This window comes from Rhinoderma darwinii, chromosome 6 (assembly GCF_050947455.1).
Source record: "Rhinoderma darwinii isolate aRhiDar2 chromosome 6, aRhiDar2.hap1, whole genome shotgun sequence".
NCBI classification, from domain to species: domain Eukaryota; kingdom Metazoa; phylum Chordata; class Amphibia; order Anura; family Rhinodermatidae; genus Rhinoderma; species Rhinoderma darwinii.
The window spans coordinates 71,142,310-71,162,753 of NC_134692.1; the positions used below are offsets into that span (position 1 = coordinate 71,142,310).

At 42.0% G+C, this 20,444-nt stretch overlaps 1 protein-coding gene across 1 annotated transcript in view; it reads right to left on the reverse strand.

The window, feature by feature from the left end:
* PMS1 (PMS1 homolog 1, mismatch repair system component) overlaps positions 1-20,444 on the reverse strand; it is a 235,704-nt gene that overhangs the window by 159,867 nt on the left and 55,393 nt on the right. The window contains exon 4 of the mRNA XM_075829924.1: positions 4,867-4,969. Within this exon, the coding sequence (XP_075686039.1) occupies positions 4,867-4,969 (103 nt within the window). The remainder of the gene's footprint in view (positions 1-4,866; positions 4,970-20,444) is intronic.

Below are 20,444 nucleotides of genomic sequence, written 5' to 3' on the forward strand. Positions count from 1 at the left end.
TAAAAGTTAGATTTTGCATGTCAGAGACAGACTTTTTAAATAAAAAGTAATTAGAAAGTTGCACCAAACACACGATACACATTTTTAATAAAGGTGTACATAGCCTTTAACCTCTTCGCGGAAATGGACGTGACTGTACGTCTATATTAAGTATAACTTAGGCATACAGTCACGTTCTGAAGATGAAGAGGGCACCGGAGCTGTGCCCACGCCATTTGCAGCGGGTGTCGGCTGTAATATGCAGCGGGTGTCGGCTGTAATATACATCTGACATCCCTATGCAATGGTGGTGAGCACAGTTACCTCCGATCGCCGCCGTTTAATCCCTCAAATGCAGCGGGCAATATACACTGCCGCATTTAAAGAGGCTCTGTCACCAGATTTTGCAACCCCTATCTGCTATTGCAGCAGATAGGCGCTGCAATGTAGATTACAGTAACGTTTTTATTTTTAAAAAAACGAGCATTTTTGGCCAAGTTATGACCATTTTTGTAGTTATGCAAATGAGGCTTGCAAAAGTCCAAGTGGGTGTGTTTAAAAGTAAAAGTCCAAGTGGGCGTGTATTATGTGCGTACATCGGGGCGTTTTTAATACTTTTACTAGCTGGGCGCTCTGACGAGAAGTATCATCCACTTCTCTTCAGAACGCCCAGCTTCTGCCAGATCACGCTGTGACGTTACTCACAGGTCCTGCATCGTGTCAGACGAGCGAGGACACATCGGCACCAGAGGCTACAGATGATTCTGCAGCAGCATCGGCGTTAGCAGGTAAGTCGATGTAGCTACTTACCTGCAAACGCTGATGCTGCTGCAGAATCAACTATAGCCTCTGGTGTCGATGTATCCGACACGATGCAGGACCTGTGAGTGACGTCACAGCGTGATCTGCCAGAAGCTGGGCGTTCTGAAGAGAAGTGGATGATACTTCTCATCAGAACGCCCAGCTAGTAAAAGTATTAAAAACGCCCCGATGTACGCACATAATACACGCCCACTTGGACTTTTACTTTTAAACACACCCACTTGGACTTTTGCAAGCCTCATTTGCATAACTACAAAAATGGTCATAACTTGGCCAAAAATGCTCGTTTTTTTAAAATAAAAACGTTACTGTAATCTACATTGCAGCGCCTATCTGCTGCAATAGCAGATAGGGGTTGCAAAATCTGGTGACAGAGCCTCTTTAAGTGGTTGACAGACATGAAAAAAACGATACATAATAGGTATCGCCGCGTTTGGAACGCCCTGAACTATAAAAACTATCATGTTATTTTTACTTCCTGAGCCCTGCCGTGTGTCCAAACCGCAGTTTATGACCACATATGGGGTATTGCCTTACTTGGGAGAAAATGCTTTACAGACGTTGAGGTGCTTTTCTCCTATAGTCCTTGTGAAAATGAAACATTTTGAACTAGAACTACATCTTATTGGAATTTTTTTTTTATTATTTTCACGTCCCAATTCTAATAAACTCAGCAAAAACCTATGGGGTCAAAATGCTCACTATACCCCTAGATTAATTCCAAAACGGAGTCACCTTTGTACTGTACTGGTACCTCAGGGGCTCTGTAAATGCAAAATGGCGTCCGGGAATCAATCCAGCAAAATCTGCGCTCCCAAAGCCAAATGGCCCTTCCCTTCGGAGACCTCTTGTGTATCCAAACAGCAGTTTATGACCACACGTGGGGATTTCTCTACTCTGAAGAAGTTGCTTTACAAATGTTGGGGTTCTTTTTCTCTCCTTTATTGGTTGAGAAAATTAAAGATTTTGAGCTAAAGTTATGTCTTTATGGTATGTTCACACGCAGTGTTTTCAGACGTAATTCGGGCATTTTACGCCTCGAATTACGCCTGAAAAAACTGCTCCATTACGCCTACAAACATCTGCCCATTGCTTGCAATGTGTTTTATGGTGTTCTGTTCCCACGAGGTGTAATTTTACGCGTTGCTATAAAAATACGGCGAGTGAAAAGACGCCCGCTCAAAAGAAGTGCATGTCACTTCTTGGGACGTTTTTGGAGCCATTTTTATTGACTCCATTGAAAAACAGCTCCAATAACGTCCGTAAAATACGCCGCAAAAAACGCGAGTTGCTACAAAAACGTCTGAAAATCAGGAGCTGTTTTCGCCTGAAAACAGCTCCGTATTTTCAGACGTTTTTGGTCACTGCGTGTGAACATACACTTATTGGAAATAAAAATTTAATTTTTCATTTCAATGCCTAATTCTAATAAAATCAATGACATACCTGTGGGGTCAAAATGCTCACTACACCCCTAGATTCCCTGTGGGGTGTAGTTTCCAAAATGGGGTATTTTTTTAAGCGTTTTCTTTGTTTTGGCACCACAAGACCTCTTCTTACCTGACAAAGTGCCTAAAATATATTCTAAAAAAAAGGAGGCCCCAAAATCCTCTAGGTGCTTCTTCAATTCGAAGGCCTGTGTTTCATTCCATTAGCATACTAGGGCCATATGTGGAATATTTCTAAAAGCTGCAGAATCTGGGCAATAAACATTGAGTTGTGTTTACACTTGCTGTGTTACAGAAAAAAATGGATTCAAAATAAAATTTCTGCAAAAATAAAAACATTTAATTTGTAAATTTCACCTCCACTTTGCTTTAATTCCTGTAAAACGCCTAAAGGGTTAAAGAGGCTCTGTCACCACAATATAAGTGCCTTATCTTCTACATAATGTGATCGGCGCTGTAATTTAGATTACAGCAGTGTTTTTTTATTTCGAAAAACGATCATTCTTGACGGAGTTATGACCTATTTTAGCTTTATGCTAATGACTTTCTTAATGTCCAACTGGGCGTGTTTTACTTTTTGACCAAGTGGGCGTTGTGGAGAGAAGTGTATGACGCTGACCAATCAGCGTCATACACTTCTCTCCATTCATTTACACAGCACATAGTGATCTTACTAGATCACTATGTGCAGCCACATACACACACATTAACGTTACTCAAGTGTCCTGACAGTGAATAGACATCACTACCAGCCAGGACGTGATGTCTATTCAGAATTTTGACACTTCGCTAACGTTTGTGGTTTATTTACAGTACAGCAAGCGTAATCTCGCTGTAAATGACAGTTTACAGCGTAATCTCGCGAGATTACGCTTGCCTTGCTGTAAATCTCACACAAACGTTACCGAAGTGTCAGGATTCTGAATAGACATCATGTCCTGGCCGAGCCTCTTTAAGAAACTTTCTAAATGCTGTTTTAAATACTTTGAGGGGTGCAGTCTTTAAAATGGGGTGATTTATGCTAAAATGGGGTGAAACTACTTCAGAACTGAACTGGACCCTGTAAAAATTTGTTTTTTCAATTTTCTTGAAAATGTGATAATTTGCTGCTAAATTTATAAGCCTTGTAACCTTCAAAAACCGATGCCAACATAAAGCAGATATATGGGAAATGTAAATTAGTAACTATTTTGTGTGGTATAACCATCTGCCTTACAAGCAGATGCATTCAAATTTAGAAAAATGCTAATTTTTTAACATTTTCTCAAAACTTTGGTGTTTTTCACAAATAACTAAAGAATTTATCAACCAAATTTTACCTGACAAAGTACAATTTGTCACAAGAAAATCTCAGAATCGCTTGGCTAGGTGAAAGCATTCCAAAAGTTATTACCACATAAAGTGATATGTCAGATTTGAAAAATGGGGCTCTGTCAAAAGTGGCTGTAGGGGGAAGGGGGTAAAGAAAACTGTGTGGGTGGGTGGCTGCCAACCAACGCACTGTGCACTAGCCCATCTGACATTTGCCAGAACTGCCAGATGGCCAGTATAAAGTAGGGTTGGGATAATTGCTAAGACTTAGAAATGAATTATGTAGGGATTAGTTCCAGTACTTTCATCCATTGTTCAGAAGTAATTGGACCTAGATAACGCTCCCACTTTTCCCTGATACATAAGGAAAAACGTTGCAAATGGGCCAGAGATGGTACCTCTTACCATCCCTAAAGCAGAAACAAAATCGAAAAGTGAATGTGACTAATGCAACGACATGGACATTGAGGTTACCGTAGGTTGTGTGTCATAACTGTAGTAACTGTCAGAAATATCCATGTGAGAGATCATGGAGACGAGCAGGACACTGTCTCCTACTGCAGTGTTATGAGCCGCCGGCAACACGGACTATAGACAGAAAAAAAAATATTGTGCACACTCCAGTAATATAATGATTTTTCAGTGAAAGTGGAGGTACGCTTTAAAGGCTATATACAACTAAAAATGTGGATCAGTGTGTTTGGTGCAACTTTGTAATTACATTTTATTAAAAATGATTTTAACTTTTTGAGATACAGCTACTTTGTATCGTGTACATAGAGCAGCTGTATCTTGCGTTGAATCCTGTATCCGTCAGGTCAGTCGGACTGACGGGTTCAGTGTTAGCACGTCCTAAGTGTCCCTGACATGCAGGATCGAGCGGTTACCGATCACATCTAAGTTCATGACTTAGATGTGATCAATTACAGGTGGATCCTGCATGCAAGGGACACGCAGGACCCGCTGACACTGAACCCTTCAGTCCCGCTGACCTGACGGATACAGGATTCAGTGTAATATACAGTTGCTCTGTATACAGGATACAAAACAGCTGTATATCAAAAAGTTAAAATATTTCTTTAATAAAAAAACAAAATGAGCAAGTTGCACCAAACACACTGATCCACATTTTTATTACAAAAAAACGCTTTCGAAGGTGTACATGGTCTTTAAGGCTGTGGTTAGACATATAATGAATAGTACCTCATTCGTTTTTGATGACTGTATTGCTTATTTACTTTGTCTTTTTTTTAAGTTGAAGAAGTGGTAGACATGACCAACTTTATTGCGAGTAGGTAGCACTTACCTTGTCCAAGGTGCGATGGTTGCTGTGACACAACATGACCATTATCATCCAAAACATACCGAGTGCTTATTTGGTCAGTGGCTGTCTTTGTTGTAATGTGTACCTAAAATGATGTGAAAAGAAAACACTTTTAAATAACAACTAAATACTTTTAGTCACTGTAAAAGTTATATCTGTGTGCAATGATAATACTAAGCAGCCACCCCTCTCATGAATAGTAGGCGTGAGAGTTCAACAGTATATTGCACCTGTGTAATCTCCCTCTATGTAGCGTTGCGGTTTGTCTGCGTCCTGCTGGGAGGTGTTGTACCTGCCCTCAAGTATGGCCTTTTCACTGATTTTAAGTTAATATAGTTCTTTTTCAGTGATTTGTTAGTCATTGTACCCTAGTATAAATATTAAAGTGCTAACAAAAACTATTAACAGTTTAAAATAAACACAGCGTAACTTGATGAAAACACTTATTTTCGCCTAAAAATTGATTCATTGAACTAATAAAATATTTCTTGCCTTTATCCCCCTTCTCCTTATTGTACCTAGTTTTATTTTCCAAAGAGAAGTGCTCAGATCCCTATTTTAGTTTTTTTCCTTTTCATGTTTTGTTTTTTTACTGTGACTCGGGGAGAAGCATAGTTAGGTAACCACTATTATTTCTTTGTTTTTCTAACAAATAAGTGCCTAGATTATATATACATATCTATATTCAACTCCTAACTAACATATCAGCATAATTTGTAAAGTTGAACTAAGTTCATCTAGTTCAACTGCAATGTTAATCTAGAGGATGGCAAAATCCACCAAAAGGAAAAAGCCAATTTTCCTCATTCTAGGGAAAAAAATTCCTTTGCAACCCCAAATATGGCTATTAGAACAAATCCCTGGAGCAATGACCAATCTAAAGTAATATAGTACGTATAACTGTAAAGCGTACCAGATTTTTAAGAATAAGCAGTCATATGTATTTACATGAGAAATAACACTATATATGACTCGCAATTCTTTTTTATTATCTCTCCACTCTGCAAGCTTAAAGTCTCAATTTCCCCTGAGCTAGTGGGTGGAGCCTATCTGCTATAGTGTCTGCCATACGTTGCACGCATAGAGAAGAGTACATCCTGCTCTCCTATCTCTATGTATCACATATACCGTATAGAAGCAATAGCAACAAGGAGAACATTACACAGCAGTACTAGGCAGTGTAACTGGGAATTCAGCACTAGGATAAGATATAACACTTACTAGGACACTGCTGCAGCGCCTGTGAGTCTGTCTCTCACTCTGTTCCTGCTCCCTCCTCCCCCTCTCCTCTCCATAGAATTCTGTGGGTAGCTAAAACCTGATCCCTCAGCGAGCTAATTGTCCTTTTTGTCTTGAGGAGATGGAAAAAAACAATAAATTCAGAGAAAATGAACAGTTACGGGGGGAGATAGCCTAAGTGGAGAAATATTAATATAAAATTTTTCTCTAATAAGATAGATTAATAAATTTCTTATATTCGCTTGTACTATTGATTTCTGTAAGGTTTGTTCGAAGTGCAGTGCCTAATTAAGAACAACGATGTATAAGTACATTGTAACTTTCAATAAACTGCATCCAGGCCCCTTATAAACTCTCATCGAATTAACCATGACAACTTCCTTTAGCCCCTTCCCGACCATCCCACGTAGATTAACGGGCTGCAGAGCTGGTCCTTGTGCCTGAAGCCCGTTAATCTACGAGTGCTCCTAACAGAGCACACAGACGCTCCCCGCAGCCCGGCATCTCACAGTACAGGCTCTAGCAGCCTTAGTACTGGGGGAAAACATCGGGCCGGATCAGGAGGCAGGGCCTAATATGCCTCCTGTCAGTGTGAAACTGACAGGTATAATACCCTGCAATACATAAGTATTGCAGGGTATTATAACAACGATCCAACAATTGGATCTTCAAGTCCCTAGTAGGACTAAAAAAAAAAAAAAAAAGTTACAAAAAATGTACAAAAGTAAAATGTCAAAATAATAAAATTTTAAAATCGCCTTTTTTCCCTTATAAAGTCCTTTATTATTAGAAAAAAATGAAAAAATAAATAAACTATGCATAATTGGTATAGCCGCGTCCGTAACGGCCTGAACTATAAACATCTAATGTAATTTATCCCGCACGGTGACAGCCATAAAAAAAAAAAAAAACAATTCCGGAATCGCATAAATAGGGATCAAAAGTCGCATGTACTCAAAAATTGTACCGATAAAAACTAGATTGTTCCGCAAAAAACAAGCCCTCACACAGCTTTCCAGATAGAAAAATAAAACAGTTGCGGCTCTAAGAATATGGTGACACAAAAACAAAAGAAGTTTTTTTAAAACCGTGATTTTATCGTGCAAACACCATAAAACATAAAAAACCTATATACATATGGTATCGCCGTAATCGAATCGACCGACAGAATAAATTAAATATGTCATTTATAGTGGAGGGTGAACGCCGTAAAAAAATATAATAAAAAAACAATAGAAGTTTTGACGGCCTAATTACACTAAATTCAGCAAAATACCTATGGGATCAAAATGCTCACTATACCCCTAGACAAATTCTAGGGGTATAACGTTTGTGTGACATTTACAGCAAGGCAAGCGTAATCTCGTTTTAAATGACAGTTTACAGCGTAATCTCGCGAGATTACACTTGCCTTGCTGTAAATCTCACACAAACGTTACCGAAGTGTCAGGATTCTGAAAAGACATCACGTCCTGGCTGGAGGTGATGTCTATTAACTCTCAGGACACTTCAGTAACATTAGTGTGTGTGTATGTGGCTGCACATAGTGATCTAGCTAGATCACTATGTGCTGTGTAAATGAATGGGGAGAAGTGTATGACGCTGATTGGTCAGCGTCATACACTTCTCTCCACAACACCCACTTGGTCAAAAAGTAAAACACGACTTTCTCAATGGACAACTGGGCATTAGCATAAAGCGAATATAGGTCATAACTCTGTCAAAAATGATCGTTTTTCTAAATAAAAAACTGCTGTAATCTACATTACAGCGCCGATCACATTATGTACAAGATAGGCCACTTATAATGTGGTGACAGAGCCCCTTTAAAGGATACATGTTCACCCCACGATCCCCATCGTTAAATGAATTTAATACGTGAATGGTTATCTTTACCTGAAATAACTTCATAATGGATATATTTGAGGACCTGAGCCTTCAAATCTACACATCTAGGAGCCTCCAAAGAGATCCAGTTTCTGTGTACAGTGTATTGGTGTAGCGCTGATGACCCGGCCCCTGGCGGCCGTCAGCTTTTCTTACCTCAATGTCGGCGTCTCCCTCCTCCTCCCGGGGACGCCGGCATGTGCCACTTCCTGGTCTCTGATCCCATAGGATGCGAGCGCACGCTCCGGTGGTCTCTTAAAGGGCCAGAACAGGCACCACTAAATGTTTCCCTAGCCTATCCCTGTGCACCCTGGGCTATATAATCTGGCCTACCCTCTGTTCCAGTGCATGAGCAATGTTGTGCCTTCCCAATGTTTGTCTTGCAAATGGTTCCTTAGCTGTATCCTGTACTCTATATCCCGTATCTGTGTCTTGTTCTAGTGTTTAAGTCGATTGTCCGAGACGACTTTACCATCTGTGTTCGGTACCCGAACCTAGTCCAGGATCCATGATGACTGCACTACTCCTGTCTGGTGTCCTAGCCAAGCCTAGTGTCCGAGACGACTTCACTACTCCAGTCCGGTGTCCTAGCCAAACTCCATTATCCTGCACAGGCCTGCTTCCACCTGACTGTTTGGCATATATCCACTTCTCACCTTCCAGGTACTTTATCATTACGGACTCTCACAGACTCTGTTGATCAGCAGCTGCTCCGCTGTGGCCCAGTGGGTCCACATACCTGCCAGTTGTTACAACTTTAACCCCTTCCCGCTACAGCCACTTTTGACCTTCCTGACAGAGCCTCATTTTTCTAATTTGACATGTCTCCCTTTATGTGGTAATAACTTTGGAATGCTTTTACCTATCCAAGCGATTCTGAGATTGTTTTCTTGTGACACAATGGACTTTATGTTATTGGTAAAATTTGGTCGATACATTCAGTATTTAATTGTGAAAAACACAAAAATGTAGCGACAAATTGCAAAAATGAGCAGTTTTCATTTTTTTAATGTATCTGCTTGTAGGACAAAGTTACAGCACACAAAATAGTTGCTAATTAACATTTCCCATATGTCTACTTTATGTTGGCATTGTTTTTTTGAGCATCCTTTTCTTTTTCTAGGATGTTACAAGGCTTAGAACTTTAGCAGAAATTTCTCACATGTTTTTAAAAATTTGAAAAGGCTATTTTTACAGGGACCAGTTCAGTTGTGAAGTGGCTTTGAGGGGGCCATACAATACCATCCACCATAAATCACCCCATTTTGAAAACGGCACCCCTTAAATATTCAAAACAGCATTTACAAAGTTTCTTAACCCTTTAGGCATTTCACAAGAATTAAAGCAAAAATTTTTTTTGCACAATTACATTTTTAATCCTTTTTTTTTTTGTAACACGGGAGGTTTTACCACAGAAACACAAGTCAATATTTACTGCCCAGATTATGCAGTTTTTAGAAACATCCCACATATGGCCCCAGTGTGCTAATTTACTGAAGCACAGGACTCAGAACCAATGGAGCACCTAGAGGATTTCGGGTCCTTCTTTTTATTAGATTATATTTTAGGCACCATGTGAGGTTTGAAGAGGTCTTGCGATGATAAAAAAAAAAAAAAAAAAAAAAAGAAGAAACACCCCAAGAGAGACAACATTTTGGAAACTACACTCCGCAAGGAATTCGTATAGGAGTGTAGTGAGAATTTTAACCCCACAGGTGTTTCATAGATTTTATTAGAATTTGGACGTAAAAATTAAAAATTAGAATTTTTCCCAATAAGATGTAGTTTTAGCTAAAAAACAAAAAACAATTTCCACTAGGAACAAAGAAGAAAAAGTCCCCCAAAATTGGTAAAGCAACTTCTCCCATCTGTGGTCAGAAACTGCTGTTTGGGCATATGGTAGGACTCAGAAGGGAAGGAGCACCATTTGGCTTTTAGAACGCAGAGTTTGCTGGATTGGTTTCTGGGCGCTATGTCGCATTTGCAAAGCCACTGTGGGACTAAAACAGTAGAAACCCCCAAAAGTGACCTCATTTTGGAAAGTACACCCCTCAAGGTATTCAGCTAGGGATGTAGTGAGCATGTTAACCCCGCAGGTGTTTTCCAGAAATTAGTGTACACTAGATATGCCAATATGTGGTGTCCATCTTGTGCCACAATGAAAAGACAGCTCTCTAATTATTATGATGTGATTTCCGGTTTTAGAAACACCCTACATGGTGACCTAATCTTTTGCCATTCGACAGGGCCCAGGAGTGAAAGAGTACCATGCGAAATTGTGGCCTAATTTGGCAACTTACAAAGTACTGGTTCACAATTGCAGAGCTCTGATGTGAAATAATAAAAGAAACCCCTGAGAAGTTACCCCATTTTGGAAACTACACCCTTCAAGGCATTTATTAAAGGGCGTAGTGAGCATTTTCACCCCACAGGTCTTTTCCATAAATTAATGTGCTGCGGACGGTGCAAAGTAAAAATTGCAATTTTTCCCTAGTTATGCCATTTCAGTGGCAAATATGTTGTGCCCAGCTTGTGCCACTGGAGACACACACCCCAGAAGTTGTTAAAAGGGTTCTCCTGGGTATGCCATATATGTGGTAGTAAACCGCTCTTTGGGCACAGTGTAGGACTCAGAAGGGAGGTAGCGCCATTTGGATTTTAAAGCGCGGATTTTGCTTGGTAGTAGTTTTGTTTGGAGCTTTACTGGTATTTCAGTTTATAATGTGGGGGTACATGTAAGCTGGGCAGAGTACATCAGGGCATAATCAGGTAATAGAATAATGGGGCAAAAAAACAATAAAATAATCCATAGATCTGTGTTACGCTGTGAAGCAATCCTTTATGCACAGGCCAGTGTAACACTGATAAATAGTGTCCTTACTTAACCCCCTTTTGGTCCACGCTCTGTTGTCCTGGTATAATATGGGCACTCTTGCTTTCAGCAGATATATTTGGGCCCTCCCCTTCCTGGTTCCTTAATTTTAAGGTCCTTGATAAATCGCCTCTTGAAATAGAAGAAATGTGGCCCTCGGGCCTGCACAACTGCATGTTTTTTCTTTCTGGACTTATTGAAGCCTTAACTTTTTTATTTTTTCAGAGACGCAGAAGTATGAGAGCTGTTTTTTTTTGCGGAACGAGCTGTAGTTTTTATTGGTATCATTTTGGGGTACATGCTGTCACAGTGGATGTGTGGACCCACTGGGCGGTACCGCCGCAGTGGGATAGCAGCTGGCCAACAGGATACCAAGTCAATGTCTATAGTTGGAATAAGGGTACCTGTGGAATTTCAGACAGTAGCGATGGTTAGGCTCAGATGGGACCTTGGCAGCAAGCAGACACCAGGCGCTGCGTAACACAGCAGGCATAGTATACAGCACAACACGACTCCAACTCTCAATGGCACAAGAACAAGGTAGCACGGGATACAGGTAGCAGGTACGGGAACACTGGGAACTGGAAAACACTAAGGGACCATTTGAAAAGACTAACACGGGTAAACACAACGCTCAGGCAATGAAGGAATGGGCAGGGCCCTTCTTATAGTCCAGGGTGATCATGGGCTAATTTCACATACTTTTCAGCAGAGTGAAACGCAAGTTAGCGCTGGCTCTCCTGAGGAGGAGATGCGGGCCAGCGCTCACAGATTAATGGCTGCAGCCATGGGGAGATAAGTAATCCTGATGGTCCATGGCCATGGGCGCTACACATGCGACTTTTTGATAATTGCTTAGGCTTTTCACACGACCGGGTCCGAGTGTCGGCTGATAAAAACAGACGTTTTGCATCCGCTCCGGGCCGTGTTTCCGTTATAACGGCTGATTTTGACCCATTTTGCATCTGTTTTTTTTTCCTGTCCGTTTTAAAAAACGGATGAATTTCATTTGTAAATTTTTTGCCACACACTTTCCTCTGTAGATAATGCCACACGCTGCCCTCTGTAGATACTGGCATAACATCCCTGTAGATAGTGCTACACAGCCCCCATGTAAGTAGTCTCACACAGCCCCATGTAGGTATTGCCATACAGCCCCCCTGTAGGTAATGCCACGCAGTCCCCCGCAGGTAATGCCACGCAGCCCCCCGTAGGTAATGCCACGCAGTCCCCCGTAGGTAATGCCACGCAGCCCCCCGTAGGTAATGTCACGCAGCCCCCTGTAGGTCATTCTGCTCAGCACCCCGCTCCCCAATAGATGGCACACCCAACCCCCTACCTATCTGTAGCTAGTGCCACCGTTCCAGGAGAAGTCCCTGACTTCAATGTTCATATATGGAAAGTGAAGTCAGGGACTTCTCCTGGAGCGGAATCCCCAATACCCAGCCACAGCGTTGCCGACGCTGTGGCCGGGGATTGGGGATTCCGCTCGTATAGGGAGCAAAAAAATACCCCTCTCCTCACATGCACTTCACACTATAGGGAGGAGGAGGAGAGAGCGAGTGACGGAAGATACGGCTGTCAATCGGAACACATTCGAGTGATGGCCATGTATTACCCAGCCCCATAGACTTCTATGGGAGTCGGCCGGCGGGGAGAACGGCCGAAAATAGGGCATGCCCCATTTTTTGCCGGCCGGGCCGTCAAAAAAAATCGGTCATGTGAATAGCCCCATTTGGGGTCTATTGCTCCTACTGCGGCGACTTTTGAATGGCCGTGAAACCCTGTCGTGTGAATAGGTTCTTATCCTACTTTTTGGGAGGAAAGGTGACAAAAACCAGCAATACTGGCATAGTTTTTTACACTGTCTCTATCCTGTCCGTACACTATCTTTAGCGATACCTATTATACACTACAGTCCTACCGATAACTATTATCACTTAGAGAAGAACGTCTGATATATTTCTGATGGATTGAAAAGATTTCCGACAGTCCTAAAACACAATTGCGATTGTTGATTAGGGTGAGGCTGCGCTCAAATGTTGGACAATTTGTGTTTTTTTTGCTGCCATTGTCAGAGCTGCGGCAAAAATTTTGGCCGAAAAAAGCAATTTGACCGTCACATGTAAACACAGTGTCACGATCCGTGGGTATGTGGACCCACTAGGCCGCACCGTCGTAGCAGAGTAGCGGCTGGCCAAACAACAGTCCTAGTACAAGAGTACCCTTAATAGTCCAGAAAGCATTGGAGGTTCAGCACAGATGACCTTGCAGACACCAGACGTGGTGTATATCAGCAGGCGTGACAGGTGGCACAATACAACTCCAACAGTCCAAGGCACAGGAAAAAACATAGCACAGGATACAGGTAGTAGGGCACAGGACCAACAAAAAAGGGATAACACTAAGGGACCATTCGCTACAGCTAACATGGGTAAACACAACGCTCAGGCAATGAGTGAAAGGGCAGAGCCCTTTTTATAGTCCAGAGTGATCATGGGCTAATTACAGATTTTACTTGTGTGTGCACTGTGTGGACATTACAGTATCCCTCCTCTTAAGCCCCCTCTTCTTGGGACCAGAGTGAGAGAGAAACATCTTAATGAAGGTAGGAGCATTGAGGTTCTCCTCTGGCTCCAGGAACCTCTCCTCTGGACCAAACCGCATCCAATCCACCAAATACAAAGTCCTTCCTCATACCCTCTTGCAGTAAAGGATCTCCTTCACGTCAAACATGTCAGATGAACTGCTGGGAGCTACTGCGGGACCACGAGTCTTACTATAGCGGTTCAGGACCACAGGCTTCAGGAGGGATACATGAAAGGAGTTGGGGATTCTGAGGGTAGGAGGCAGCCGAAGCTTATATGAGACAGGGTTTATTACTTGTAGTATCTCAAAGGGCCCAAGGAACCTGGGAGCAAACTTGTAGGAAGGTCCCTTTAGACAGATATTCCTAGAGGACAGCCAGACCTTGGTACCTGGCAGATACTGAGGTGGCTCCCTTCTCCTAGTATCCGCCTTTCGCTTCATGCAATCGACTGCCTGCAGAATAGAGGATCGGGTTTGCTGCAAGACCTGTAGAAAGTCTCCAAATGCAGAGTCAGCTGCGGGTACCTGAGATGTAGCCAGAACATGAAGAGGGATTAGTGGATGTTGGCCGTACACAATGTAGAATGATGTGGAAGTGGTGGACTCACTTGTGCGGTTGTTGTATGAGAACTCGGTCCATGGAAGAAGCTGTACCCAGTCATCATTCTGCGTGGAGATGAAGTGGCGAAGATAATTTTCCATGATTTGGTTAATCCTTTCGACTTGGCCATTGGACTGGGGATGGAAGGCTGAAGAAAAAGTCCAACTTCACGTCTAGAAGTTTACAGAGGGCTCTCCAGAATTTCGAGGTGAACTGAACCCGATCAGACACGATATGAAGAGGCGAGCCGTGCAAAAGGAAGATGCGTTGGATGAAGAGGTTAGCCATTCGAGGAGCAGAAGGTAGACAGCGGGATAAAATTAGCCACCCAGACCATATTGCATCCTGCAGAGGCAGGAAGGTCTGTGACAAAGTCCATTGCTATATGCTGCCAGGGAGCATTGGACACAGGCAGAGGTTGGATCAGACCAGGAGGGTTGGAGTGAGCAACTTTGTTGGAAGCACACACAGACATAGAGGAGATCTCAGAAGATATCATTGACGAATTCTTGGAAGACCGTGGGAGCATTACACAGACCAAAGGGCATTACCAGGTATTCATAGTGCCTGTCTCGAGTGTTCAATGCTGTTTTCCATTCATCACCTTGGTCACGATACCAGAATTTGGACTTTCATACCGATACTTTGTGTAGTATTGCGATTTTCAATACCAAAACGATACTTTGCCAACAGTAATAAAAAAAATAATATGTTCTTCCATTTTCTGATGTGAGGCACGAGGTGTGATGAATTTTGAATGTGCCTCACATTAATAGTAATTAACCCCATCATGTTACTCAGTCATAATTGACAACAATTTGCTGTGCAGATTATTACGGCCACGCCAATACCGAATGTGTATATTTTATGTAATGAGACTTATTTTAATGTTTATTGTAAAAAATGTGTATGTGTATTTTTTCTTATTTAACATTACTTTGTTTTTACTTTTTTATTTTTTAACTTTAATGTACTGGCATATATCTATATGCCAGTACATTAGCCTGTGTATGGATAGTAAACAGGCAGCTGTTAGTACATACCTAAGTATGCCGTAACAACAGGTAATATGGTAAGACAGCCCTGGGGTCCTTCAATGGCCCTGGGCTGTCTGCCTATATATGGTATGTCCCTCGATCGCCTCACAGGGAAGAGTCACAGGGATTACCTGTGACGCAATCCAAGGGGCATCCCCCCTTATCATTTTCCCCTTGAATCCTGCGGTCAACTTTGATCACAGCCGCAGCCATGCTCTCATACATTCATGTTTTACAATACTGAGCTGTGTGATCCCACAGCTTAGTATCGAAATACATGAAATAACGGTATCAAACCGTTTGAGGGTGCACAATATCGAAACAATATCGAAGTTTCGATGCATCCCTACACGCAAGTCTAGTTTAGAAAAATCTTGGCTCCTCGTATGCGGTCAAATAGTTCGGAAATTAGTGGCAACGGATATTTGTTCTTGTCCGTGATTTGATTGAGACCACGGTAGTCAATGCAAGGTCGAAGAGATACGTCTTTTCTAAACAAAAAAGCACCCAGCCCCGGCCAGGGAGGAGTATTTTTGTAGGAAACCCATCCCCAGATTCTACTTGATATAGACCGACATAGACTGAATCTCTGGCAAGTAGAGAGTGTATACCCATCCATGGGGAGGGGACGCATTTGGAACCAGTTCAATGGGACAGTCATAAGCCCGGTGTGGGGGAAGCATTTCAGCCTCCTTCGTGCTGAAGACATCCGCAAACTGGAAGAAATGAGGGGGTAATTCTGCCAATGACTGAGTCAGAGGAAGCTGGACAGGATGGATCTTTAACACACAGCGGTTGCAACATTTGGAGCCCCGCTTGAGAACCTCTCCGGAATTCCAGTCCAGGACTGGGGCATGTAGTCGGAGCCAAGGCAGGCCCAGGAGGACAGGATTGACAGATTTAAGCAAAACAAGAAACAAAATAAGTTCAGTTTGTAGGGCTCCAAGGTGGATCTTTAGCGGCATGGTTTCAGATACAATTGGGTAGGGAAGAGGCAATCCATTCACCGAGGCAACAGCCAAAGACGTCTCCAGAGGGACTGTGGGTAACTGTTATTCATGCATGCCATGAATAAGGACACGAGACGTGTCAGAAACGCGTAAGCACATTCCAACAAGGAAAACTTTGATCGTTTACCCATCACTCATCCCTGTACTCTCCACATCGCAGAACTATTCTATTTAGTTCTTTTTACTGGTATATCAATAAAATTGGAACAGGAGTTCCTTTTTACTTTCACCCAGCGCTGGATTGTGGTTCACTTTTTTCTCCTACATTTAATAGTCCAAACAGTAATGGAGGCTCAGCATAGATGAACTTGCAGACACCAGACGTGGTGCATATCAGCAGGCATGACAGGTGGCAAAACACGACTCCAACAGTCCAAGGCACAGGAACAAATATAGCACGGGAAACAGAATATAGGTTTGAAACTTACCCTTGATACGATTAAGAGCAGTGATCAGTAAATTAAATGACTGGCTGACATTGGGGGTGAATAGATATGCATTGGTCATTGGCATAATGGCAGACTAATACACAGCTTTTTTTTTTTTTTGCACTCTACCCTTGCACTGTTTGCAATTGATTACTAGCCACTGCAGAGCATCTCTGCCTTTTTTGTCCCAATATATGCAGCATTACGGGACTTTAAGCTAAAGCAATACATAGCAATACAAGCATTGCAAAAGCTCAAAGTTTTGAATACAGTGTCATTTACAGCTACTGTTTAACTGCCATTGTGCTTATCTGCTTAGAGCTCAATCTGCCTATTTGCCTACTTTTGTTGTTGTTAGGCCTCATGCACACTTCCATCACCGTTTTCACGGCCGTTTTTCATGGATCCGTGTGTCCGTGATTGGATCAGTGTGGTTCCCGTGTGTACTCCGTGTACACTTCCGTGTTTCCGTTCCAGAGCGCCGCGCTTGGTACTCACTGTCCAGCGGTAGTCACTGTCCAGGGTGCTGAAAGAGTTACGATCAGTGCTAGATAGGGAGAAGAGGCTGCACTGATCGGCAGTAACTCTTTCAGAACCTTGGACAGTGACTACAGTTGCACAGCGAGTACCATGTGCGGCGCTCACAATATAGATTTCTAATGTTTTCTTTAAAAATCCCTAACTCTGAAAAAATTACGTTTATACTTACCCAGAACTCCCTGCTTCTTTCTCCAGCCCGGCCTCCTGGTATGACGTTTCATCCCATGTGACCGCAGCAGCCATTCACACGCTGCAGCAGTCACATGGACTGCCGCGTCATCCAGGAAGGTCGGACTGTATGTCAAAAGAGGGACGCGTCACCAATACAACGGCCGGGGTACGTATGAACTGCTTTTTCTTTCTATCGCTATCTATCCAGCACTGATCAGCAGCCTGTTCTCTCTATCAGTGCTGGATAGAGAGAAGGGGCTGCCGATTGTGCAGTGCAATATCTCTTTCTACATGTACTTCTGCTCGCCCGGCCGTTGCTAGGCAATGGCTCCGTCACACACGGACGGCACACAGATGCCTTCCGTGTGCCTTCAGTTTTTTTTGACAGACCCATTAACTTGTATGGGCCCCACGGTCACGGAATCTCAGACCAAAGTAGGACATGCTCTACTTTTGTCGGAACGGAACAAGGGGACCGTCAAAAAAACTGAAGTGTGCATGGCCCCATTGAAATGAATGGGTCAGGGTGCTAGCCGTCAAAAAAACGGCTAACACCCTGAAGGAAAAAACGGAAGTGGGCATGGGGCCTTAAACCTTCTATCTTCTTTTAAAAGGACGGTACCTGGTAAAAAATCTGTGTGTATTAAAACCCTTATGATGACCAGGAGAGGTAAGGAAGAGATTAAATCCAGATTATCCGGGGAAGTGAGTATTTTGGGAGAGAAAAAGAGGGCAGTGCAGGCAAGGCAGACTATGCCAAGATTGTTAAATTTATGAACTCTCCTCCAATGTCTTCAAAAAGAAAAGGGAAGGCGGAAGTAGATGGGAAAAAATCCTTATTAGAGCCGGGAGAAACCAGTTTGCTAATAGAAGGAGGGGGTATTGTACTAGTGGATATGGCTCTATTTATGCCACAGGAAGGGGCGGTAGCCCGGAAGGAGGGAGATATCTAAAGATATCTCAGCCCAGATCGCCCAGTGTTGTATGGACATAAAAGAAGTGATGGGAATGGTAAAAACCGAAATCTCCCTGCTGAGAAGCGACTTGGGGGAAATCCGGAGTCAGGTGGAAGAGGCTGAGGTCAGAATAAGCCTGGTGGAAGACTGTAATGTCGGGTTGGCAAAGGAGTCTTAAGATCTACAAAAATCAAATAAAGTACTAGTCAAGAAAGTAATAGATTTGGAGAACTGCAAAATTTGTATTAAACTGGTTCCTGGAAATATTTGGGAAAGAGGATTTCTCACGTTTCATGTTTGTGACTATAGGTCCGGTCAAGCTAAGACCCTCTGGAGCCACGCCCAAGGCATTGCTAGTTAAATTGTTAAAAAAGAGAGATAAAGAATTTATATTATAGAAAGCTAGAGGAAAAACAGAGATAATGTATAACAACTGTAAAGTAATGTTCTTTGCGGATTATGCAACTGAGATTCAAAAGAAAAGGTCTGCATTTATGGAGCTTAAAAAAACAGTTGAGAGTAGCAGGGATGCAATATGCACTAATGTATCCGGCTCAGTTTAAAATCATTTTTAATGGGCAGTATATTTTGAAAATGTGTCTGAAGCTTCTGACTGGTTGAAGCCAACATTAAGAGCGAAGTAAAGCGACATAAATGGCTCAAGCGATGAGAAAATGTATTCTTATCTTACATAAGAAAATGCAGCGGTGGAGGTGGGATGGTTTAGTTAGAGACCTGCTTGTTAGGACAAGTGTTGCAACTATCTCCCGTTCTTGGGTCGCTGTAGTTATGTTGAGGGGAGGGGTTGTTTGTCTTTTTTTTTTTGCTCCTCCTCTCCCTTCTACTTTCCACATCCTGCTTCTTTGGTTTGGTCCATCGTTTTCAGGTATTTAGAAAAAAGTACGTTTTCATCTTTATTCTATCATATAAATGGTGTGTAATATTAAATTCCTATCTTGGAATGTAAGGGGACTTGTGGAAAGCTTAAACGTCTGGCAGTTTTCAATCGACGAAAAAATTATTTACCAGGAGTAAGAACAAGAAACTCATCGGACTCAGGACACGGTTGTAGTTCTTAAACGGGGCTGGGTCAGTCAGTCTTATCACTCCTTCCACAATAGATACTCACGGGGGGTTAGTATTCTGATACATAAAGCCATTAATATGGAGGTTTTGAGGGTATACTGTGATAGTGAAGGACATTTTGTATTTTTAAATGTCAAATTTGAAGGGACACAATGGGTGATTGCATCAATCAATATCCCACCCCTTACTCGTCAGAAATATTGTATAAATTAAATAATTTTGTAATAAAAGTTGTCACTTTAATAATGTATGTCACATAGAGTTAGATAAATTAGGAAATAAAAAGAATGAGGGTAAACAGTCAGTATTATATAAATTGATTAAAGAATTTGGGTAGCACGATGTGTGGAGGGAGCGAAATCCTGATGGCCAGAAATATTCCTCTTGTTCTAAGATTCATAATACATACTCAAGAATAGATGCGTGTCTGGGTAGCATATACCTGGCTAGGAAAATACAAAATAATGATTATGAAGCAAGAGGGTTGTCAGATGATGCACCTCTGGTTGTGACATGTGGGTTAGAAGCTAATCCCCCAAAGTGCTAGATTGAAGGTACATCCATTCTGGCTATCTCTACTAGAATGTCATGATAAAGTAAAAGAGGAAATAGTAGCATTCTTACATATTAATGATAAGACAGCGCATACCTTTGTTATTTGGGATATTTTCAAGGCCTATCTGTATCTAAGGAAATTAAGATTTACAAAAAAAAAATGGTAACATAGTTATAAAAGAAATGGAGGATAAAATTAAAACCATTGAAAAAAAATAACTATGTAGAAGGGCCTACTGAGGTAGATCTGGAGAAGTTGAAAAGCGCAGTTAAAAGTTATGAAAATCTTCAACTGAAAATGGCACTGAAATCCCAATGCTTTATAGATTATAGAGTTGTATTTGAGGGTAGTATCCCGGGTAAAGTGTTAGCAGAAATTATTAAAAACCAAGCACCTAAAAATACAGTCTCTGCTATTAGGTCTAAAGATGCAAGAGTAGTATCAGAGTTGAATGAGATTATTTCTATCTTTGTGTCTTTTTATATAGACCTGCCCCAGACCAAGTTGGTCGATTGCAGGAGACTAGGACTTTTTTGCGGAAAATTTCATTGCCTAGACTTTCAGAGGAACAGAGAGCAAGTTTGGATG